The sequence below is a fragment of the Lepidochelys kempii genome, chromosome 6, assembly GCF_965140285.1.
Source record: "Lepidochelys kempii isolate rLepKem1 chromosome 6, rLepKem1.hap1, whole genome shotgun sequence".
NCBI lineage: Eukaryota > Metazoa > Chordata > Testudines > Cheloniidae > Lepidochelys > Lepidochelys kempii.
Window position 1 is genome coordinate 127016143 of NC_136385.1, and position 25491 is coordinate 127041633.

Below are 25491 nucleotides of genomic sequence, written 5' to 3' on the forward strand. Positions count from 1 at the left end.
AAGGGCGTGTTATATAAAGATTTGCAAACACAAAAACAAAGCAAGGAATAAGAATGACTACTATACTTGGCAACTTATAGATACACATTGTTCTGTTTAGCATTTCCCCAACTTTATTTAAAAGAAAAATGATGGTAGTCCACTAGACCAGTCAGGATTCCATTTCCTCTGCTTTCTTTCAAGAGAGTGGAATATCCACTTCAAAATGCATGCCAGAGTTGTACATAGCTCCTAATTGTACTAAGTACACAGGAGACTATAGTCTTCACTTGCTCATCTTCCAACTTTCCCCAGTCTGTGGTCTGTCTTTGGATCAGCAATAATTGCCTGAACTGCTACGATAGCTTCATTAATTTTTGTTTGCAGCTCTCGGAGTTCCTCTATATGCAGCAATCGAAGAATTTGGGCAGCTTCATTAAGAACAGCATCTAGTTCATTGGCAAAAGGAGAAATGGATTAATAGCTAATAAGCACTTTCCCTTTTAAAACATGGAGACACTCAGACAAGAATAATTCACAGTTGTATGAAAAGCTCAGAGCACAAACTAAAGTATTCCAAATTTGCCATGAACCCTTTTGTAATAATGGGCCTGATTCTCAGGCCTGGCCAGCGTGTTCTGTGCAAGACCTAAATTGGCTTTACACAACCTCTGTGGTACTCCAAATCTGAAGCTGCCCAGGATTAAGTGAACAAGGGAGCTGCAGCAGACCTGAAAATGAATTAGTTTTGAGTAGTAGTTTAAGGGTAAAAACTATATCTGTGGCAGTCAGAGTAGACTAGACTGTAGACAGTTAACCATTATTCACTCAAACAGAGAGCACATCAGTTTGTACTATTATGTCTGGCTCAAGTATGCTACCTGCAAACCAATAATCAAAACACAGCAGATCAACACTGGTTCCTTTGGCAACCATTAAATCAACAGAAGTCCTCTGCCAGGAGAAACAAGGTTTTATAAACAAGACACTTTCAAAAGGATAAATCCCTCCTGCAATAAACTATGTCAGTCTTTATATGGCAGCAACATGTAAACATTATCCTGAGACATATTCTACTCTATCAATATACCAGTAGTCTTCCATCTTCTGCTGGAGCATAAAAGTAGAAGAACTTTTGTAAACAAATTCCTGCAAGTAAGAAAAACCATCCCTTTTTGGCTTCTATCCGCTTCTGGAAAAATTATGCCTTTTTACTGAACATGTCATGTACTTCTAGAGATTAACTATGTACTTCGTCCAATGCAGCATCATGTTTAAAACAGCATATAAAGAATAAAATCTCTTACCTCCTGTGTCAAAACCAAGAATGTGCTTTTCTAAAGCAACAGGCAAACCCTTAAAAGGAAAAAAAATTAAAATGCCATTAGAAATGCTTGGGAAAAAATTGGGCAAAATTATGGTCCATTTTATTCCAAAGTTTAGTCTAACTAAAACACAAATGTGATCATTCCGGTTGAACCCACCTGAGTACCATGTTCCTCACAAGGACAGCATTTGACCCAGTTTAGTGCAATGTGTAATCTAGCTGTACATCAAAGGGAAAGTTTCATCCTTAACACCATTCCCTACATTCATTCATTCTCTTGCCTGCTCGTAGAGCACAGAGTGCACACTTTGGATCACCTTCCAGCTTTCGAGCAGATTGCGGTAGCCAAGTTTCTAAGTCCTATTTCTACAGCATTGCTAATAGAAATGCCAAGACAATCTCACAGTGGCACCACTGTAAGGTTACGTCTACACTGCAGTGACGCAGCTACGCCACTGTAGAGCCCCAGTTTAGACACTTCCTACATTGACAAAAAAGGTTTTTTCCCCTCAACGTAGATAATCTACATCCCTGAGAAGTGGTAGGTACATCAATGGAAGAAGGTTTCTGAAGGCCTACACGCATCTACACCAGGGATTAGGTCTACCTAACTATGGTATTCAGGGCTATGAAAAATTTGCATGCCCTGAGTGACGTGGCTAGATTAAAATTTAGTTTTAGGTGCAGACCAGGCCTAATAGTTTCAGCTGAGATTTTACTGGCTGGGAGACAGAAGTCCATGGACAAGGATAATACAAGACTACTTAAACACAAGAGGGAACAATCCAATTACTAAGGCAGTTCAAATTTTATGTAAGACTGAGAGGTCACAGCCAAACCAAGCGAATTAAGTTAAATGTAGCACAACACCCTCAGTCCAGCTACACAAAGGCTCCTAGAGCATGAGGAAAGTAAGTGGTCCTTTATATGCAATGTTCTCTCCATCTCCAACCTGTAAAGGGTAACTGTCAGATTCAAACTTTTATATTAAATTTCCTACCTCTTAGATTTTTTAAGTCTTTACTTGTAATCATCTAAAGTCTTATTTCCCACAATTTATTCTGTTTACCTCTTCTACTACATTCATCTGACACGATGAAAACAATTTTCTCTAATCAGTATCATACTGTACATTCACAAGATGCTATATGTTTGTATTGCAAACGCTCCAGAAGAACATTAAATTTCAATGGAAACAATTTTTAAAATTTGTGAACCGCTATAGATGTTTTCTATAAACACGCATTTAAAAAAAACCCAAACTTGGGACCTAAGTTGACCCTCATTGCCTTATGGGGCCTTAGAGGCCTGTGGACGTAAGTGAACTCAGTCAGTTCCTTGTGGACTGGTTCCCACATACAAAGAAACCCCACAAAGCTACAACTAGCATCTTCAGTCTTGAATGAGCATGGACACACTTTCAAAACAGTCATGGCCCAATGTTTCAATGCAAATTCGGTGTTTAGGAACTACTCATGCAAGATCTACAGCAGGCTTTGAAGCTACTACTCAGAAAGTTGTTACCCACATATGAAAGCCCCTAGCTTCCGGGGGCCAGATAATCCATGTGAAATTCTTCGTTTCGGAAGAAAGCGAAAAAAATATTTCTACAACATAAACATGACAACAACCAGTCGTAAATTGGTGACTTGTTAGTTTTAAAGTGTGTTGGAGGACTGAGGCCACTAATGTTACTTTTCTGATGAGAAATACTATTTGGTAATGCCTCCTTCCCACATGGACATGGCGTCAGCTCTGTCCCTGGAACAGAGAGTCCTTTTGGTGATACACAGTGATCTATGGCTCTCATAGCAGCTGTTCATCCTGGCAAAGCGGCAGGGAAGTCATTCTCTTCCTGGATCATGTGGTATCTGTTATTGGGGCAGGCAAGGAGCTGTGGGAGCAACAGATGTTTCTGCAGCAACAGTGGGTGTGCTCTTATTCCCCCAGTGGCTCCAGGCTTTTTGCCCAAAGTGATTTTTAGTTCTCTAATGGTGAGCTGGCAACCTGAAATTAGGCCCTGACTACAATACATAAAGAAAAGGAAACAAGTGGTCATTTAAAATCCCCTCCATCCACTACACTAATTCACTTTACAGACTCATGTCCAGGAAGAATCAAATTTAATAAGCAACCAATTTCAATTTTGTGTGACCAAAAATAATTGAAGTCACCTATCGTTTTTGCAATCCAGTGCAAATAAAATGAAAGCCTGCCTGATTTCAGGCTGTGCAAAACCTTTGCTTCAAGACTAGCCGTTCCATGCACGTTTTATCCAGCACGGAAGTGTCACTAAAATTTTAAATACTAGTCCCTTAAAATAGAGGGCTATCTTTTCTTTAGAAGCACTGAGGGATGCCATTATACAATTTGTTACACAAGACAGTTATTGTTTTCCAGTGACTCTAGTATACATTTATACCAGATGAAGTAAGCAGTGCTGCATTGAATCATGTGCACTGTACAGCAAGGTCTAGACAATATGGTGGTAAAAATGCCCTTGTCCGTTTTACACTTGAGCTCCTGAACCAGCCCCTGGGGTATTCGTTAACTCGTGCTGACCGTTAATGGCCCTCTCAAAGGGCCTCTCTGTTGGCCAGATTCACTGGAGCACATTGGACTTGACCTACCCCTTCCTACCTCTGACACTCCCTATGTCAGAAAAACCCCAGGAATCAGATGCTGTCTTAAGGCAGCTTTATATCCCCTTTGTGTCATAAAGAGGCTTTATGAAGGGATGAGAATGTGGTCTTGTGGCAAGACACCAAAATAATTAATGTAACTACTTCCTCTCCCTTGTGTCTACTGTAAAGACTTTACAGTATGGACACTGATTGCAAACCTTTAAATACTGTAATACAGATAAAATGATCTTGTACTGAAAGCTTCTTATGTTTATAGACGGAATTTGTTTTCATATTTCAAATATACCTAAGGTACATTACAGGAATTGGAAAGTGTTCATATTCAAGTCAGTGATAAAAGTTTCTCTTCAGCTAAAAGTATAATCAGAATCTTAGTCTAGACTCTGATTAAATATTGACCTAGAGCTATAAAGTGTCAGTTAAAAAAAATCCTAGTTCCTATTTAAGTAAGTAAATCTACTGACCTTAAAAGATGTAGTTTTTGAGAGTCCTAGCCAACTTAAGTTTTCAGTTTATTCACAGAGCTGGTAAAAAACAGGTGGGGTTGTGCAAGTCTCCCCACAGAGTCCTGGCAGCATGCCTCATCCTTCAGTTGGAGAAATCATCTCTAGGAGTTCCATTTCTACATCCATTTAATCCTTAGCCATTGTGTTGAGGCTGCCAAGAATGTCAGTACGACAATTTTTATGCAGAGTCTTGTCCAAGGGGCACAGGAAAGAGACCATAGCTTCACTGAAAGCAGTTATTTAATAGCCATCAGACAGCTCAGGTTGGTAGTGTCCAAAGTTGGGCAAAGTCTGAAAAGTTTGTTACCCTCTCTATCCCATTAAATTCCTAATGATTTAACTTCCTAAAAGACATTTTGATCAATTTGGCACCTTTGGTCTTTCTTCCTCCTAGAAGGTGTGTTGTGGAAGATCCAGTAGTTCATTATATAATCTATTTATTCTGCTAATCTGATTTCCCAACTCTATGCAGCACCACCAAGTTGTGTACATTCATTAACTAAGTATCTGAGTGGTTATGTTACCAAAACACTCATCCTCTCACAAACCGATTTCCTCCTTACTATTTGTCTTGGTCACTTACTGCATCACTCTAAAAATTTAGTCCATAAGAACTCTGGGCTAGTTACTGGCTCGTTCTATGCCTTCTGTGAAGAGCCAAACACACCTCTGGGAACTACAAAATATTAACAGATAACCCTGATTGCCGAAAGTAGAGAACAAAATGGAATTCTACCCTCTCCCAAACAAAGAATAGGCTTATGTTTTCTCATAGCAGTTACTAGTGGGGGGGCAGGGCGGGGAGAAATCAAACTTCTGTTTTCCTACTCCAACACCGTAGTGACGCAAGTCACAGCAGCAGAGGGTTAGCTTTCAATTTTACAAGCTTAACATCCTATAACTGAAATTGATATCGTAATCTCAGCTGTTCACATTTCTCTTCTGGTAATAGTTTTAAAATCTAATTCAACCACTAAGGTACTGTGACAATGCACCTCATATTGGTCATAGTAATATTATGATGATAGGATTATGGCATAATAATGATGCATTTCATACAGGATGGGTCATGTAAGCGGTCATTGGAAAAGTTATGATTTGCTAAATATGATTATCCTATTTGTATGCATGTATCATTTTTGTATCTGAAGTTATGAATATTGACTATATATATATATATATATATATATATATATATCTGTATTTCAAATGTGGTTACACCTGGGTAACACCCACTAGGCAAAATGCTTCCAGCTAGACAGCTGGTGGTGAAGGGCCTATTTAGGATAATGGGCCATTAGGAAAAACAATAAGCCTTAGGAGAAGCTTATCCCCCACCTGGTGAGCCTTCCTGAGAACTCCAGACAGCCTGTCAGTAATGGCTGCTATGACTCAAGGGCATCTGACCAGACCACATGACTCTATACTCCATTTCGGGTACCTGTATTTTTTCCACAAACTGGTCTGGGAACCAAGTTTGAAACAAAGGGTTCCCACTATATGGAAAAGCTATATAAGGCAGGGAGTGACATCATCTGTTCTTCACTCCTCCACAACTGAACACCTGAAAGAAGCTCTAAAAGAAAAGGACTTGGAATGGCAGCAGGGAGCCCAACTGCAAAGCAAGTGCAGCTTGTGCCTTGAGAATCTGCAAGCCTTCTTGTATCATCAGTCAGGGTGAGAAATAGCTAATTCACACCCAATCTTTCTAATATCTTAGGTTTAGGTTGTGGTTTTGTGTATTTACTAGGTAATCTGCTTTGATCGGTTTGCTATCACTTAAAATCTATCTTTTTTTAGTTTATAAACTTGTTTTATGTTTTGACCTAAACCTGTTTGCCTTTAAGTGAAGTGTCTGGGAAAAAAAATCTCAACTTGGTTAACACAAGTTTGTTGCATGTTTCTCTCCATGTTGAGGGAGAGGTGAACCGGAAAATAAATTCATACCGGTTGGAGTTTCGACCAGGGCAGAGCGGTACAGCTCTGGGGTCCTAGGCTGGGAAGCTGGGGATATCTTGGCTGTAGCCTCTCTATTGTTGGTTCATGCAGTGGCTGGACAGCTGGCATGTAACGGTAGCTCAGTGTGTCCCTGCCCACGTGAATGCTGGTGGGAGTGTAGAACTGGGAGCAGTCTGCAGCTTGTCCCAGCAGCACAGTGTGAGAGGGAGCCCAGGCTGGTGGGTCAGAGGGCTCAGTGGAACCACCCAAGGTGCCAACTGGAACTGGGGAACCTATCACATGTACATTTCGGCCTTTGTTTATTGCACCACTGCTTACTAAGTCAGTGTGGGTTATAACTCAAGACTCATTTGTAGTCACCAGTTAACAAGTACAAGAAGTGCCATCTATTTATCATACAGTATGTGTGCTGTGATGTAGGTATTATGAGGAATGAAGGGACCTGCTACTCTTGAGCACATATAGATGCTTTTTAGGAACAGTTCTGGACGATGCTTTGCCCTAAAGGTGTACAAGTTGCCTTTACTACCTGAACTCAGTACACCACACCAGCAGCTCGTACTGCAAGTAATGGAATGAATGGCCAGAATGTTTAAGAAACGACTCTGATAAACCAGAATTATTCCCTGTGAACATTCCTTCTGTGATGTTTGTCCAAAAGCATTCTGAATGCCTTACAAACCTATTAGTATTCAAAATGGCTCTGTAGCCGTATTTGCACAGATATATTATTCATGCAATTCTTTAATTACGGAATTATACATCTCCGTCATTTCTCTTGGATGGGGGGGAAAGAAGCCTAGATTCCCTCCCAAACTCCCACAAAAGTCACATGAGAAGCTAGAAACAGCATATTCTACACTACAGAGAAGAAAATAAAATATTTCCACTTGTTTATTTAGCCACCACTACTACTTGGAAACAAGAGTCAGCCCAGGACCTCTCTGCCAATTTCACTGAAATGATACTGAAACCTGTCGTAGTGTACATTACTGTAATGTTAGAGGATTGTGATTACACTCCATTAAGCAGTAAACTTTTGTTTAAATAACTATCATTTACAAATATAGCTATATTTGTAATATGAAAAATCACATGCATTTGATTATGCTTTGTGACTTTTCCTTTGCTCTTTCAGATTCAGGTTTGCTGTATGAAGTGGATAAATCATCTTCTACTTCTCCTACCTGAATGCTACCACATACAAATAACATTTCTATATTTAAATGTACTTGACTGAACACTGTAAAGACTCATTACATCAGGTGGACTTGTGTTACATGCACATACCTCCTTTGATTGATTTGCCTTTCCTATGGCGTCCTGAGTCAAGCGCTCTTGAACCAAAATGCGAATTGCCTAGGAAACAAAATTTGAAGACCAACATAAGAATTCCATGTTGATGCATGTCTCTCCAGTACTCCAAGGAAGTCAAACAGCTTGAAGCAGCTTTAACCTCTACCAGAGGCTAGCTCACCCCCAGGATGAACTAGCCATGGTCCCCTCCCAAGTCAGCAGTACCTACTTTTGAGGCTATGCTGTCAACTGCAAGGCCCCCAAAATTTTGCACTACTGGAACCTTTCCATTGAATGTGCTTTCTGCAGCTGGGAGTCCTTTGCGATGATCTAAGCCCTCATCCACGCGCACAGAATCTGAAGTAAATCTGGCTATTGAATTGTTTATAAAATGTGAAATCAAAAGGACCTGTAATATTTAAAAATGGGGGAAAAAAGTCCAGCCTTGATCTTGGATATCTTAGAATCCTTCTGCCCATCTGATTAATTTACTGGCTCCTGCACTTGGCAACTTGCACCACTCCAGGACTATTCATATTGATACACGCCTGTATAAAGGCCTCTAAAAATAACAAGGGATATGAGCGAGCCAGAATTCGACCATAACAAAGCAAAAAGCCTGCTCATTACAGCGGTTTCTCTCACCATTTCCTTGCTGAGTTATCCAAGTTTGACAAAAGCACTCAAAATTACTTCATGCATCACTTCACTTTCTATTTCTCCTGTTGCTTGGCATATGATTAAAGTTGACATGTGACATTACAAATTGATCTATGGCAATACAGAATTTTCTTTCAAACCAGGGGAGCTAGCATTGAGAGAGATTAATTTGACTAAGAATATGAATTTGTTTAGTATATCTCATGAAATCATTACATCTCGGATGATCATCAAAATAATGAGACGTAGCAAAAAGAAAATTATTTTAGCACAGTTGGTACCTGTGAGGAAGATGTTCTTCCCGGCCAACTTCTCAAAATGTTAGTTGGGCAAAGAGAACATAAAGGAATTTTTGCTTTACTAGCTACTAAGGTTTAGTAAATTTTAGCTGGAACTCGTTCTCTCTTAGGTTTTTCTAAAGCAGCCATTGTATAACATCCAAGTATTAATTTAGATTATCACATTGTTCACATACAGATATTATGCATCACAAAATTGTGCACAAACCGCAATTCCACCGACACATTCTAGCAATATCAAGCCACGAGAACAAAATTAGGGTGGTTTATGTAGCCAGAACTGCCAACATGGAATTTTAGTCTTAACCCAGTTAAGAGCAAAAGAGCTCTCTCAGGATGTTCTTTGCCATACTCTCCTCTTGCCTGATTTGTTTTGTCATCCTCTCCACATTTCTGGTCCTATTCACTGCTTTTCTCTCAATTTTTTTTTTCCCCAAACACATTTACATAGAAGAACATAGTACAAATATAGTAGGGCTGTCAATTAATCGCAGTTAACTTGCGATGAATTGTGATTAATATTTTAAATCAAGATTAATTTGAGTTAATCGCAGTTTTAATCTCACTGTTAAACAATAGAATACCAATTGAAATTTGTTAAATATTTTGGATGTTTTCTACATTTTCAAATATATTGATTTCAATTACAACACTGAATACAAAGTGTGCAATGCTCACTTTATATTATTCATTACGAATATTTGGCACAGTAAAAATGATAAAGAAATAGTATTTTACAATTCACCTCATACAAGTACTGTAGTGCAATGTCTTTATCATGAAAGTACAACTTACAAATACACTTTTTTGTGTGTTACATAACTGCACTCAAAAACAAAACAATGTAAAACTTTAGAGCCTAAAAGTCCACTCAGTCCTATTTCTTGTCCAGCCAATCACTAAGACAAACAAGTTTGTTTACACTTACGGGAGATAATGCTGCGGGCTTCTTATTTACAATGTCACCTGACAGTGAGAACAGGTGTTCGCACAGCACTTTTGTAGCCAGCATTGCAAGGTATTTATGTGCCAGATATGCTAAACATTAGGACGCCCCTTCATGCATTGGCCTCCATTCCAGAGGACATGCTTCCATGCTGATGACACTCGTTAAAAAAATAATGTATTAATTAAATGTGACTGAACTCCTTGGGGAAGAATTGTAGGTCTCCTGCATATATTTTATGTTATGGCAGTCTCAGATGATGACCTAACACATGTTGTTGGTTTTAAGAACACTTTCACTGCAGATTTGAAAAAAAGCAAAGAAGGTACCAATGTGAAATTTCTAAAGATAGCTACAGCATTCAACGCGAGGTTTAAGCATCTGCAACGCCTTCCAAAATCTGATCGGGATGGGGTGTGGAGCATGCTTTCAGAAGTCTTAAAAGAACACTCCGATGCGGAAACTACAGAACCCAAACCACCAAAAAAGAAAATCAACCTTCTGCTGGTGGCATCTGACTCGGATGATGAAAATGAACATGCACTGGTCTGCACTGTTTTGGCTCATTATCGAGCAGAACCCATCAGCATGGACGCAAGTCTTCTGGAATGGTGGTTAAGCATGAAGGGACATATGAATCTTTAGAGCATCTAGCACATAAATATCTTGCGACACCAGCTACAACCGTGCCATGTTGAACACCTGTTCTCACTTTCAGGTGACACTGTAAACAAGAAGTGGGCAGGCTTATCTCCTGCAAATGTAAACAAACTTGTTTGTCTTGGTCATTGGCTGAACAAGAAGTAGGACTAAGTGGACTTATAGGCTCTAAAGTTTTACATGGTTTTATTTTTGCAATGGAGTTACTTTTTGTACATAATTCTACATTTTTAAATTCAACTTTCATGATAATGAGATTAACCTAATACAAGTACTGTAGTGCAATTGAAAAGTACTATTTTGTTTTTTACAGTGGAAATATTTGTAATCAAAAATAAATATAAAGGGAACACTGTACACTTTGTATTTTGTGTTATACTGATTTCAATTACATTTGAAAGTGTAGACTACATCTAAAAACATGTTATTCCATTCTTGTTTAACATTGCGATTAATTTTTTAAATCGCCTGACAGCCTTAAAATATAGCAATTATTGCTGTCTAGCACTGGATATAGTGAAAATGTAAAAACTACATTTTTAACATAGCTATTACAGGTTTCCATATACTTCATAAGAAGGCATTACAAACTTCTAAATCCACACTATCTCCAAAACAAATTTACACTAGATTGTAGACTCTGCAGGGCAGGGACCTTATCCTTTTATTTGTCTGAAATACCTAGCAGGTTTTTGGTTGCTGAACAAAACAAAGCTTATAATAAAATGTGGAAATGATTTTGTTAGTTTGCTCCAATCCAGTACAATTATGTAAGAATACAGTTTTGAACTGAGATTCATAGAAGACTTCCAGAGTTCCATCACTGAACCACAGATCTTCTGTGCCTTTCAATTAGTACTTGGGATCGGAGCATAAATTAGAAAATTAATCAGCCAATTTGCTTTATCTGGCCACTAGAAAGTCTGATTAATTTACAGGATAAAATAAAATCTGCTTTAGTTAAGGCAAAGTGGAATGACAGTCATGTGGAAAAAGTACAGGACTGGAAGTCAGGAGAAACAGGTTCTAATTCTGGCTCTGCCACAGATTTTTTAAGAGACTCTGGACATATCACCTAGCCTCTGTCTTTAAGTTTCTCCCATCTCTAGAATAGAATACCATTATTTATCTCACAGGTATGTTGTCAGGTTTACATTCATTAACATTTTTAAAGCATTCAGAGATGCTGGAATAAAAGGCATGAAATAAGTGCAAAGCAGTAGCTTTAGATGGCTCAGAAGCATTCCAAGTACTGAACACGAATTCTCAGATAACGACTTCAGGAATTCTACCAACATTTGTTGAAAATCTTTGAATGCCCATATCTTCAATTTGGAAGATCATTTTTCTTTTACTCCAACCAGAAATTAAGTACAAAATGTATTAACAGACAAACTTTTATTTGCACCTAAAAAATCAAAAGTTACTGTCTTCACACACTATGTTATGGGTGAGTTTGTTTCCTGGTAGATAATAGTTGCTCAGACCAGATTCCCAAAAGATGAAAAACTAAAGATGTGAACCTCACCTTAAGCATTACCAAATAGTCGTCATGTCGCTGGATTTGAAGAAGGTTAGCCAAAGCCATCACTCCAGCCTTAAAGTCAGGATTATTCACTGCAAGATAAATACTGTCATTATATTTGGTTCTAAAATGCAGGTCAGATTTCTAGCTCTGCATGTATCAGACTGATCACAAATTTGAATAAGGGGTTCACAGTAACTTGCATGAGTAATCCCACAAGACTACATAGGTGAGTAAGGGATTCACAATCTGGCAATATGTTTGTTTAATCTACATTTCATTTTATAAAGCAAGCAAACCCTGAGAACTGCTGAGCAATTAAAGTGAAGCTGTATTCTGAAAACTGATTATATAAAAATGGCAATAAAGTGTAATTAGCATTATTTTCAACCCAGTATGCATGTTAAATACATGGAAATGTCTTAAGAAGCAGAAGGCCAGTCCGGAACAGCAGGGACCAGAGGCAGTCAGAATGCATTGTGCTCTTGGGCGATCAGCACCAGCTCCCAGGGCTGGGTGTCTTGCTCCCCTCCAGGAGCCAGCACAGGGACCGTGGCCAGGCACATCCCCTCCCCCACAGACATGGGCCCCTTGCCTGGGGAGCAGCCACTGCCCTAGCCCCCCGGAATACCCCTTGCCCCCCCCCGGGGACTCCACCGGGCCCCTGGACATCATCCATACTCCTATTGTACAGGCAACTGCCAAAGTCCCACAAGGTACCGAGGGAGACTGGGTCATGTGATGGGGAGGCTGATGTCGCCATGACACCTCCCGGTCACATGACAGGTTCTCCCCACCACCATAACACTCCCAGATCATGTGATGGTGTTCCCCTCCCCGCATTGCCATGACAGTGTGCAGGAGGGGGTGTTGACGGGGTAGCAACTAGGGATGTAAAATATTAGTAAACAGATATAATTTTAACAGATTCAATGGGTAATTTTAAAAATATTTACATCCCAATAATGAATATAAATCAGAAGTTAAGAATTTTAGGACAAACGAAGCAAAGGGACACAAGGAGAAATCTATGGGCAGCAGAGTTAGAGAGAATAAGAGGGAGTTTTTTAAATATACAAGGAACAAAAAGAACCCTAACAATGGTACTGGTACATTACTAGATGGAAATGGTAGAATCATCATAATAATGCAGAAAAGGCAGAAGTGTTCAATCAAATTGTCTTTTCTATGGGGGAGGGGGAGACAGATGATAAAATCTCATCCTATGGTGATAACCACTTTTTCCATTCTGCTAGTATCTCCAGAGCAAGATAAACAGAAGCAACTAAAGTAAAACATTTTAAAATGAGAAAGTCCAGGTAAGTTGCATCCAATAATTTTCAAAGAGCTGGCTGAGGAGTATACTGGACCAGTTACAGAAAACTGAAGGAAAGCTAATCTTTTGCCAATTTTTAAAAAGGCTCAATGGCACGATCCAGGTAATTATAGGTAAGGCTAAGATTACGTCAAGGAGGTCGCAGAAGTCACGGAATCCATGACTTCCAGAGACCTCCGAGACACTGGGGCACCACAGCTGCCCAGCTGCTGTGGGGAGGACCAGGCAGCTTCCCAGCAGCTGCCACAGGCAGGGGTGAAGGGGGAGCCGGAAGCTGCCCAGCCCTGTAGGGCAGTGAGGGATCCCTCCCAGCTCCCAGCCCCATGGGCAGCAGAGGGACCCCAGAGCTCCCCAGGTGCTACCGGCGGTGTGGACCCCTGCAGCTCCCAGCCCCCACAGGCAGCGCCCCGCCCCACAGCTCCTAGTTACCAAGAGCAGTGGGGGACACCCCCCCACACACAACTCCCAGCCACTGGCCAGTGGTGGGAGGCCGCAGCTCTCAGCCGCTGCATGCAGCGGGGCCAGGTGCTGGACCCTCCTCTCTCCCCATTTTGTCAGGGATGTTTTTAGTAAAAGTCAGGGACAGGTCACAGCTTCTGTGACTTTTTGTTTATTGCCCATGACCTGTCCATGGCTTTTACTAAAAATATCCATGACAAAATCAGAGCCTTAATTTTAGGCCTGTCAGCTTGACATCGATCCTGGGACTCAAATACTTAAAGGAGGGTAAAGTAATTAATGCAAATCAACATGTTTTTAGAAAATAGATCCTATCGAACTAACCTGATATTTTTCATTAAATTACAAGTTTGGTTGATAAATGTGGTGTTGACATAACATCCTTAGACTTCTGTAAGTCATCTGACTTGGTACCACATGACATTTTGATTAAAAAAATAGAACTAAATAAAATTAACGTAGCTCGTATAAAATGGATTAAAAACTGGCTAACTGATAGGTCTCAAAATGTAACTGTAAAATCATCATCAATCGGGTATGTTTCCAGTGGGATCCCACAAGAATCAGTTCTTGGCCCTATGCTATTTAAGCTTTTTATGAATAATCTGAAAGCAAACATGAAATCATCACTGATCAAGTTTGCAGACAACGCAGAGATTGGGGAAATGGTAAATAATGAAGAGGACAGGGATCTGGATCACTTGGTAAAGTGTATTTACCAGTTTGCTTCTGGGAATGTCACATGGGACTGCGTTAAAAGCATTAATAAAAATCAAGACATAGCATGTTGATTGCTCTCCCCCATCCACTAGTCCAGTAACCCTGTCAAAGAAGGAAATTAGATTGGTTTGGCATGATTTGTTCTTGACATTCATGTTGGCTATTACTTATCAACTTATTATCCACTAGGTGCTTACAAATTGGTCACTTAATAATTTGCTCCAATATCTTTCTAGGGATCAAAATTACAGTGTAATTACCCAGGTCATCTTTTTACAGATACGTACTATTGTTTGCCCTTCTCCAGTCCTCTGGGACATAACCCATCCTCCTTGAGTTCTCAAAGAGAACACTAATCATTCCGACATTGCTTCAGCTAGTTCCTTAAGTACTTACGGTGCATTTCATCAGGCCCTGCCGACTACACTACATCTAGACTAGACTAGACTAGATTATTTAGAATATTCTCTTTCCCCCCACCCCCCTTCTTCTGGCTTGCGTTCCTTCCTCCTCATGCCCGAATAAAACTCTAGGTATTTTGCTCTACAGGAAAAAGATTCTCCCACCAAAACAAGCTCTTCATCAATCCAATTAAAAAAGACTGAAATTAAAATGGAGTAGCTATTTTGGAGCAAAACACTAGCACTCGTCTCTCCTTCAGTATAAATGCAGAATCTTGGGAAATAAAGCTTTCAAAATGAACATCAAAAGACATAGCATGCCCTGAGATAGGTATTTTCAGTACAGGATTAGAATATCAGAACCCACAAATTTCAAAAACTCAGAAGATGATTTTCTCAATTTATCTGGTATCCAAAATGCTAAAATATTGACTTTCAGGTTCTCGCTTAAAATATACATAGAGGTTGTAGATTTAAGTGGAACAGATTGAAGGAAGATGCAACAACAAAAACGTTTTTCTAGAGATCAAAAAGATAAAGTTACTACATACTTACCATCCAAGTTTATCAGTGGCTCTGCATTTTTTGCTGCATTATCAGTATTTTTAGCACTGTCAGGCGTGGAGTCCTTATACTTATCAGCTGCCAAAATAAAAACAGTTTTGCTTCATGAATGTAAAATTCAAGTGAGAGCTAATAATTAGTTAAAAATTAATAGAGCTCAAAAGCATAGAAAAAAGCATTATTAATGCACATTGTTAGCTGCAATTGGGCCAGCTGCATTTTCACCACACGGTAGAAGACTGGCAGCCAAATCAGTTTGTAGAGGTTTCAGTTGTTTCCCCACTACTGAAACGCCAGAAGAGTAAGATTCTAATAAACCTTACTCAAGTAGGAGTTGTTACTACTGCCTACGTACTAGCTCAAAGGAACAATTTGATTCTTGTAGAGTTAAGAACTACTATAAAAAAAGGTTGTCAACTAGCTTTCCAAGTTAGAGCCGCTTCAATATTAATGAAGGTGACATTCAGTAATCACTCTAGATGGGACCATTAGTCACACATTTCAGTTGACCCTGATCCTTGGACATTGGATGGATGAGTATGACACTTTACTATACAACTGACACCATTCCTATTGGATAACATGATAGGAATATTGCCATTTGCTTTCATATTGGGGAAAAAAATTAAGTATATCTTGCTAAGAACATGTGACTTGTTATTTCTGAAGATCAAAGATATGCTGAAGACAGACAAAGATGTCTTTTTCTGCACCTCCGTGCCTCACATTGATCCCATAGTGAAGTCAACTCTGTGTATTACTTCAATCCTTCCTCTGCCAACAAACTAGGAAACCAATTTTGAGTTTGCTGTTAAAAATCAACCCAGAGAAGTTGCTCTGGAAAGGAGAAAAAACTCTTATTTTGAATGTTACAAAATAAAAATAGGAATTCATAAAAACGCTGAAAGTAAATTACACCTTTTTAATAAACAAACTTTCTGTGCGTTCTCCTTGCCTCAGTTTGAAAAATCCTGTAAAATATTAACAAAAATCATTCAAAACCATTTCCCTACCACCTTTAAGTAAAGGTATTTAAAAAATCAACCATACCATTATCTCCATACTCAAGCCTAACAGCTAACCCAAGAAGCCAATCAATTGTTTCCTGTCGTTCTTGTATCTTGAAGGGACAGTTAACATCTTTCAGATACTGTAGAGGAGGGAAAAAAAAGGGAAAACGCATCCATCATCATGGCTGGTTGGGAGAGAACATATCCACGAACGAGTCAGCAGGGCAGAACTGCTTTGATAAATAAGCATTATGGACAATCACCTCTTCTATCAAGCTCTGTATTGTCAGAAGGCTAATATTAATGAATGATGTCATCCTGAAATTCGTTATACTCCCACTGTGGTTCCTCTGAGGCATTTCAGTGCTTCCCATGCCACAATTCATCCATGTCTCTCAGCTTAGTACAGTAAAAGCTTTTTTATCCGGCTTGTTGGGGGAATGTCAATGAGTGAGTGAAAAATGCCGGTTAACTAAGAGGGAGTGACTTTGGGTGTGGGAGGGGGCAGGGGGCTGGGTCACGGGAGGGGGTATGGGCTCTGGGAGGGAGCTCGAGGCAGCAGCTTGGGGTGTGGGAGGGGTTTTGGGGTGCTGGATTGGAGGGGGGGGCACTCATCTCAAGAAGCTCCCTGCAAGCGGCAACCTGTCCCGGCTGTTCCTAGGCAGAGGTGCAGGAAGTGGCTCTGCGTGCTGCCCTCACCCCGCCTTGATCACTAGCTCCGCAGCTCCCATTGGCTGGGAACCGCAGCCAATGGCAGCTGAGGGGGTTGTGTGTGCAGGTAGAGGCAGCATACAGCTGCCGCCTAGGAGCAGCTGGGACAGGTCGCGGCTTGCGGGGAGCTGCCTGAGGTGAGTGCCCTACCCCCAGATCCCAAAACCCCTCCCACACCCCAAGCCCCCTCCGGCACCCAAACTCCCTCCAGAGCCTACACCCCACACCCCCTCCTGGACCCCAACCCCCAGCCCCGCACCCTCTCCCACACTAGGAGCAGCTTCCAGAGAGCCACACAGAGCCAGCCTTGCTGGCCCCAAGCCAACTGGACTATACACTGGACTTTCTATGAAGATTAGAAATGTCGGTTTATAGAGCTTTCCAGTTGGTATAGGGCCGGATAACACAGCTTATACTGGAATCATATCTGCTTCTGAGCTAGTGAATAATTGATGTTTTCCTTATAATATTATACACAAGAGATTTAAGACACTCTAAAACATTCTAATTAAATTTATATTTTATGCCACCACCCTGAGCCCCCACATTTCTTCCAACAACACAAGCAGGGAAAGCAAAGGACAGGTCAGAAAAACTGAAGAACTACACCTCCAGTGCTTTAGGGCTCAATTCTACAAAGTCCTGAGCACTTTAGCCTCATCCCTCAAGACACTGAAGCATGCAAGCAGTCCCACTGAAATAAATGTGCTGAAAGACTAACGGCTTTGCAGCATCAGATCCAGAGAGTGTTCAGCACCTTGCAGGATTGTGCCTTCAGACAGAAAGGAATGTGGATGTCACACACAGACAGTGAGGAGAGTGTCAAAGTGTTCATGCACAGCAGGTCTGCCACAAATAGATGGCTGTCTACCATGCTTTCTGCACGCAGTGGACAATCATCCATCAGAAGTAGCAACAGATGGAGTTGGCTACAGTAGACCTTTATATGCTGCTAAAACTAGGATTATCTGATCCTAGTCAGTTTCCACCTTGGTGTATAGTTTCATTTAGAGAAAAACTGACTATTTTTAGTCCCTTTCCTTCTGCATCAAAGGCAGAAATACCTTATCCAGTAAAGAGGTAAAGATACCAAATATTGCAAAAACTGATAGTGTTTAGATTAAAGTGGAAATTATGTACAACAAATTAAAGCGTTCAATCACCCCTGCATTTTGGTTTCTGTAAAATATTTAGATTTCTAGCAAATTTCGAATTCATCATTTTCCCCCTTTCATACATATTTTTTGTATGCAGTGCTGTTATAGCCACCTTGGCCCCAGGATATTAGACAGTATGTTTGAGGGAATATCTTAGATTGGACCAACTTCTGTTGGTCTCTTCTTCAGCTTTGTGTAAGCACAAAAACTTGTGTCACACACCAACAAAAATTGGTCCAATAAAAAAAATATTCCCTCACCCACCTTTTCTCTCAAATATTTGTTGTAACATATAAATTGAGTAAAAAGAGAAATGGTTTATCACCAAAAACTACCACCACACATAGGCTATAACGTGTTCTACTATTTCAGGTACAAAGTTACCTTTTCAAAGGCTTTAGGCCATTCGTCATTGTGTATGTTTCTTAGATTTCCTCGGTCTTCAATCTTGTAGTGTCTGATTTTCTGGTCTTCGAGCCAGACAATAAAGTTTCTAAATTCTGTTTCATCTAAAGCCAGAAATAAAAATAAGCTAAGAAATAAATCAGAATAAAGTAATGTTTTCTTAGAAACAGAAGTCAATGAGGGAAGAAGCAGGCCCTTAAATTCTGATCCACTGCATGGAGGTAATTTAAATACCTGTGTCCCCAGCCAATTAATTTTCTTTTTAAATTCTATTGTCCAGTGATTCCAATAATACACCTTAATTTATAATCTTTCACCATGTGGTCTCTTGGTGAGAATTTACTTGAGTGTTTAATCATGTTAAAAAATGGGCTTAAACTTCTAATCAGTCAACAACAAGAACAGATTTTTGTCAGAAAATGTAGTTATAATTACAACTAAGCAAAGTATGAAGAGAAAGGAGAACAAAGCAATGATAGGAAAAAATTGCAATTCAATACTCTATCAAGTCACAGGTTACAAGACGGATTGGCTAGCAGGTCACTGAAACAAGGATGCTACATTTTGTAATGTGCATCAACACTGTCTTGTAAAGACAACATTCATATATATGATACATGTACACGCCCCTCTACCCCCTCATGAGGCAGAAAGAATTTTGTTCCTGATCAGTGATCCAGGACTGACATGAACAAACTTAAAATATTAAAAACTGTCCATGCAGATTCTTAGGGTGAGATAATTAAGATACTGTGCTAAATTACATTAAATCAGAAACACATAATGGCCCCAGCAGTATCTGTATCCATCTGTGAAAGCATTCTTAGTCAGAATGCAAAATTTCAGTGCTTAGAGTATGGGTGTTATTTCACTTTTCAAAATTTCCTGTCAGTCTAGTTTCTCGGAGGCTAGTGTCCCAAGCTAGCGTACCATCACACTAGAGCTTAGGCATCTGGATGTCTCGAGTGACGAAGCACTGTGCATGCTCAGACGCAGAAAAACGTATGCCTAGGAAACTTTTTTTTGCAAAAACTTAAGTATTGAGTGAGTTCAGGCACCTACAGGGTTCAGAGCAGATAAACAGGGGTTTTGTGAATCCCAGTGGGGTTTGATTCTGGGATTTAGGCACTTAACATGGCAATTAAGCACCTAAGCCCCTTGGCGAATGTAGACCTGGGTTTCCTGGCTCTCATTCAATGTAAAATGCTTATTTCAAATCTAACAGGTCCTACAGAACAATCACTAAATTAGACGAATTGAGGTCTGGGGATGGAGGGAGGGGTGCAAGATGGTTCTCTCTTTGGCCATGAGATCCAGAAAACAAAAACCTGCTCTTCAGTGATATAACACGTTAATTTCTACACACAGTTGATGGATATTTTTAAGCTATAGTATCTCACATTGGCCCCTCAAAGCAGCAGGGCTATTTTGCATTGGTTCAGTGCTTAATATCCTGTAGCAAATTCTACTCCTGGACCTCGGACGAGGGTTAATTTTCAATCCTTGCAGTGAGCCATTCTTTCAGAAGGGGTGGAAATCGATATTCCCAATGCCTGAAAAAATGTTTTGGCAGAATAATGTACCCTAATCCTGTTGAAAGCAGAAGGGAAAAAACAAAAAAGAGATGTGCTCCCAACCTAAATGAAGTGGAACTGCCTGACAAGATAGATTTGATAAGGTAGACTCAACAGTGATCAAGGTGCACCACAAAGCACTTTAGACAAGCAACAATGGCAAATGTCAGTATGCAAGAACATCTCTTTTCCACTTTCTGAAGGAGCCACCATGGAAAAAGACAACAAACCACCTGAAGCTTAAAACTGAACACACAAGCCAAACTACACATCTATCGATCTATATATGTCTATCTCCCAAAAGACTACAGTAAAAGAACATTAAGGCTGCAAAAATCAAGCGCTGAAAAGTTAGGAAGTGCCAGAAGTAGGGATGCCTGTGCACATGCATTATGATACAGTCTATAATTACATGATCAGGTACTATTTTTTCCATAGGAACACCACCTGATTCAGTGAAGGTTGGACCTGCTCTGGGGAATGAATCAGGGCTATGTGTGAATGAGACCTGTCTGCAGGACAACTGTACCTCCTTGGTTGTTGATGTTGGAAGGTGTGTAGTGAACAAGGTAGGGATTGCAGGAAGAGAAAGGATGGTCTCATGGTAAAAAGTCAGCCAAACGGTGCACTGCAGAACTGGGTTTTATCCCTGCCTCTGGCACAGAGCTCCTACAGCAGGCTTGGTAGGTTACTTAAAACCAGACTTTTCACAGGTAGCAACTAAACTGTGTGTTCATTTTTTTAGGTGTCCAACTTGAGATCCTGGGATCTGAACTACAGAAGTGCTGAGCACTCACAGTTGCAACCAAAGTCAATCAATCCAAGCTGCGTCTGAACACATAAAGCAATATATAATGGAAAGCACTCTGAAAAATCAGTTACTAAGCATCTCAAACTGGACATCTGTGCCTCCTCCGGTCGATAACTGCAAACATGGGTATATAATATCACCACCTTAGCCCCCAGAAGTCTTGTGAAAATAAATTCATTACTGTTTGGGAAGCACTCAGGTACTGTTGTGATAAACACCATGGAAAAACTCATGAGGAAATAATTCTGTGATCAGGGAAGGGTTTAAATAGTGTGCGGTCAGGTAGGTCTAGGGCCACATCCTTAACAACGAAGATGAAACAAAATATAGAATAGCTGCTCATTAACTAAGCAAATCCTATGCACGGAGACAGCAGCCTGTGGAAAAAAAATTGAATATGATCAGGTAATTACACACTATAAAACAATGCACACACCCAGCTGAAGTAAGGTTGCACAGGCAACTTGAATTCTGGCATTTGCTAACTTTTTACAGTGTCACTTCACCACCTTCATGAATTAAATTTAAAATGAATTAAAAAATAAAAACACAGATTTTGACCAGAAACAGCCTTATCGTACATTGTCCAGGAACATCTCTTTCATAGCCTGATTGCCAGGAAGGACAAAGCATGGATTTCAGAGTAGCAGCTGTGTTAGTCTGCATGGATTGTTAGTTAACACCATTCCTAACGCTGCCTTTCCCCAGTCCAGGCAAGCCGGCAGTGGGGAATCCACCCACCCCAAACACACACTTTTCTTTCCTAGGGGAGGGGAGGACGCCGGGCCACACAACCCTGTGTGCATGAAGCCAGCAATAAAGGCTGGAGCAGCTGCCAACCAGCAGCTGGGCATATGGGGCCAGAGGCGGCAAGCGTTTTTATTGGAGGGCGGAAGCCAAAGGGTCCAGTAGCGCATTTGGGAGCAGCCCTGGAGCTCTGCAGGAGCCGGAGGGGAGGGGCGCTCTAAGGCCAAAGCTAGGGATGACGATAGGGGGGCTACCAAAGCAGAGGAGGACAGGGTGCCCTGGGGGCCACCAGAGCGGGGGGGGGGCGGGAGAGCAGGCCTGAGGGGGAAGGGACAGGTCAGCTTTTTTGGGGGGGGGGGGCATAGCAGGCCGGAGGGGGAAGGGCCGCGGGGGAGGGGGCAGAGTAGGCCTGAGAAGGAAGGGGCAGGTCAGCTCTTTGGGGGGTGGGGGGGCAGACCAGGCCTGAGGGGGGAAGGGGCGTGGCGGCAGCGGCAGGGGGGGGGAGGCGGCAGAGCAGGCCGGAGGGGGAAGGGCCGCGGGGGAGGGGGCAGAGTAGGCCTGAGAAGGAAGGGGCAGGTCAGCTCTTTGGGGGGTGGGGGGGCAGACCAGGCCTGAGGAGGGAAGGGGCGTGGCGGCGGGGGCGGCAGAGCAGGCCGGAGGGGGAAGGGGCAGGTCAGGTCTTTGGGGAGGGGGCAGAGCAGGCCGGAGGGGGAAGGGCCGCGGGGCGGCGGCGGGAGGGGGCAGAGCAGGCCGGAGGGGGAAGGGGCGGGGCGGGGGGGAGGGGGCAGAGCAGGCCGGAGGGGGAAGGGCCGCGGGGCGGCGGCGGGAGGGGGCAGAGCAGGCCGGAGGGGGAAGGGGAGGGGGCAGAGCAGGCCGGAGGGGGAAGGGGAGGGGCGGGGCGGGGGGGGAGGGGGCAGAGCAGGCCGGAGGGGGGAAGGGCCGCGGGGGGGAGGGGGCAGACCAGGCCTGAGGGGGGAAGGGGCGGGGGAGCGGCAGGGGGGGGGAGGGGGCAGAGCAGGCCGGAGGGGGAAGGGCCGCGGGGCGGCGGCGGGAGGGGGCAGAGCAGGCCGGAGGGGGAAGGGGCGGGGGGGAGGGGGCAGAGCAGGCCAGAGGGGGAAGGGCCGCGGGGGGGAGGGGGCAGACCAGGCCTGAGGGGGGAAGGGGCGGGGCAGCGGCAGGGGGGGGAGGGGGCAGAGCAGGCCGGAGGGGGAAGGGGAGGGGGCAGAGCAGGCCGGAGGGGGAAGGGCCGCGGGGGGGAGGGGGCAGACCAGGCCTGAGGGGGGAAGGGGCGGGGGAGCGGCAGGGGGGGGAGGGGGCAGAGCAGGCCGGAGGGGGAAGGGCCGCGGGGCGGCGGCGGGAGGGGGCAGAGCAGGCCGGAGGGGGAAGGGGAGGGGGCAGAGCAGGCCGGAGGGGGAAGGGCCGCGGGGGGGAGGGGGCAGACCAGGCCTGAGGGGGGAAGGGGCGGGGCAGCGGCAGGGGGGGGAGGGGGCAGAGCAGGCCTGAGGGGAAAGGGCCGCGGGGGGGCGGGGCAGAGCAGGCCTGAGGGGGGAAGGGGCGGGGCAGCGGCAGGGGGGGAGGGGGCAGAGCAGGCCGGAGGGGGAAGGGCCGCGGGGGAGGCGGCAGAGCAGGCCGGAGGGGGAAGGGGCGGGTCAGCTCTTTGGAGGCGGAGGCGGCGGGGGCATGGCTCAGGGTAGCCCGCGGACGGTGAGAAGGGCCCGGAGCAGCTTGCGGGAGGCGGAGCCCGCCCGGGGAGAGGGGCCCGCGGCCTCGTCCCCTCGCTCGCGGCGCCCGGCCCCGCACCTCTGCAGTTGAAGCCGGCGGGGTTGTGGTAATCCAGCGCCGTCAGCTTTCGGCGGAACATGGTCCCTCCGCGGGCCGCAGCGCCTCAGCCTCCGCGCAGCAGCCGCTCGCTCGCAGCGCCGGGCAGCAGGAGAGGGGCGGGGAGAAAGGGGCGGCCTAGGCCGCCCACTGGCCCAAGGCCGAGAGCGGCAGCGGCCGCGACCAATCGGCTGCCCGCGGAGCGAGCGCGAGGGACGACGCCAGCGGGGAGGCAGGCCGGCAGAGGGGTCTCGCGTTCAACCAACTTTATTGACAGCGCCGCAGGCGGACACGGGCAGGCAGCGGAGGGGCGGGGCAGAGGGATAGATGGCGGGGGGCGGGGCCGAGAGAGGGGGTGGGGGCTGTGGGCGGGGCTTAGGGAGGGAGAAGGGCAATTAGGGCACAGGGAGAGGCACAGATGGGGGAAAGGGAAGGGAGGGGAGGTGGCTGGGGAGGGCTACAGATGGAGGGGGAGGGGAGGTGGCTGGGGAGGGCTACAGATGGAGGGGGAGGGGAGGGGAGGTGGCTGCGGGAGGGCTACAGATGGAGGGGGAGGGGAGGTGGCTGGGGAGGGCTACAGATGGAGGGGGAGGGGAGGTGGCTGGGGAGGGCTACAGATGGAGGGGGAGGGGAGGGGAGGTGGCTGGGGAGGGCTACAGATGGAGGGGGAGGGGAGGTGGCTGGGGAGGGCTACAGATGGAGGGGGAGGGGAGGGGAGGTGGCTGGGGAGGGCTACAGATGGAGGGGGAGGGGAGGTGGCTGGGGAGGGCTACAGATGGAGGGGGAGGGGAGGGGAGGTGGCTGCGGGAGGGCTACAGATGGAGGGGGAGGGGAGGTGGCTGGGGAGGGCTACAGATGGAGGGGGAGGGGAGGTGGCTGGGGAGGGCTACAGATGGAGGGGGAGGGGAGGTGGCTGGGGAGGGCTACAGATGGAGGGGGAGGGGAGGTGGCTGCGGGAGGGCTACAGATGGAGGGGGAGGGGAGGGGAGGTGGCTGCGGGAGGGCTACAGATGGAGGGGGAGGGGAGGTGGCTGGGGAGGGCTACAGATGGAGGGGGAGGGGAGGTGGCTGGGGAGGGCTACAGATGGAGGGGGAGGGGAGGTGGCTGCGGGAGGGCTACAGATGGAGGGGGAGGGGAGGTGGCTGGGGAGGGCTACAGATGGAGGGGGAGGGGAGGTGGCTGGGGAGGGCTACAGATGGAGGGGGAGGGGAGGTGGCTGGGGAGGGCTACAGATGGAGGGGGAGGGGAGGTGGCTGCGGGAGGGCTACAGATGGAGGGGGAGGGGAGGTGGCTGCGGGAGGGCTACAGATGGAGGGGGAGGGGAGGTGGCTGGGGAAGAGGTATGGGGTGGGGGCTGGCTCACTGAGGAAGTAGCAGAGCTCTGCTGTCCTTGCTGGTCAGCCCTCAACTGGTCTAGGTCACCTTCTTTTAACTCCCCTCTCCACACCTGACATTGGCTGTAGGTTTAGTAAGGCAGGATCAACTGGGCCTAGGAGCCTCCCAGGCAGGTTCCCATTCACCAGAGCCCATCCGTTGGCCCTAAGGGGTCCCTATCGGGATGTCACTATAGCTGTCCTAGCCATTATATCATTCTTCATTAGCTGGAAGGCTTCAGCTGTTGACTTGGATCAGTGGTATAAGACTCAGTCTTCTCACATGATGAGGGGTATCTACATAAATTGTTCCAGCAAAATCATTGCTGGTACTTGGACCCCTGTCCACCGCCTTCACAGATCTCACAATTTCTGTGCCACAATGTAGGGTCAGGCCCCTGGAGGATACCACTCCTGAAATTGCTGGTGGAATGTTTCCTCCAAGATACCCAAGGGGTCCAAAATATGAGTCCCGCATAAACTCAGGATGTTACTAGCGGTAACTTATACGAGGCTGTTTGCGCCATCCTGGTCCAGTACAGGACCAAAAAGATTACCCATGGCTCAGGTTGCCATCATGCTGCCACTGCCGCCCTTTCAAA

At 44.7% G+C, this 25491-nt stretch overlaps 1 protein-coding gene across 2 annotated transcripts; it reads right to left on the reverse strand.

The window, feature by feature from the left end:
- Positions 1-87: 87 nt before the first annotated feature.
- RTRAF (RNA transcription, translation and transport factor) lies at positions 88-23693 on the reverse strand. Of its 2 annotated transcripts, none has more exons than XM_073350142.2 (8): positions 23498-23693; positions 18545-18669; positions 16333-16432; positions 15274-15360; positions 11806-11894; positions 7707-7775; positions 1287-1335; positions 88-428 (listed from the first exon to the last, which is right to left on the reverse strand). In XM_073350142.2, the coding sequence occupies exons 1-8, from the start codon at positions 23556-23558 to the stop codon at positions 274-276; spliced, it is 735 nt and encodes a 244-aa protein (XP_073206243.1). In that variant the 5' UTR covers positions 23559-23693; the 3' UTR covers positions 88-273. The 2 variants fall into 2 exon arrangements, with proteins under 2 accessions (XP_073206243.1, XP_073206241.1); XM_073350140.2 differs by lacking the exon at positions 23498-23693 and adding an exon at positions 21532-21837.
- Between the last annotated feature and the right edge of the window lie 1798 nt (positions 23694-25491).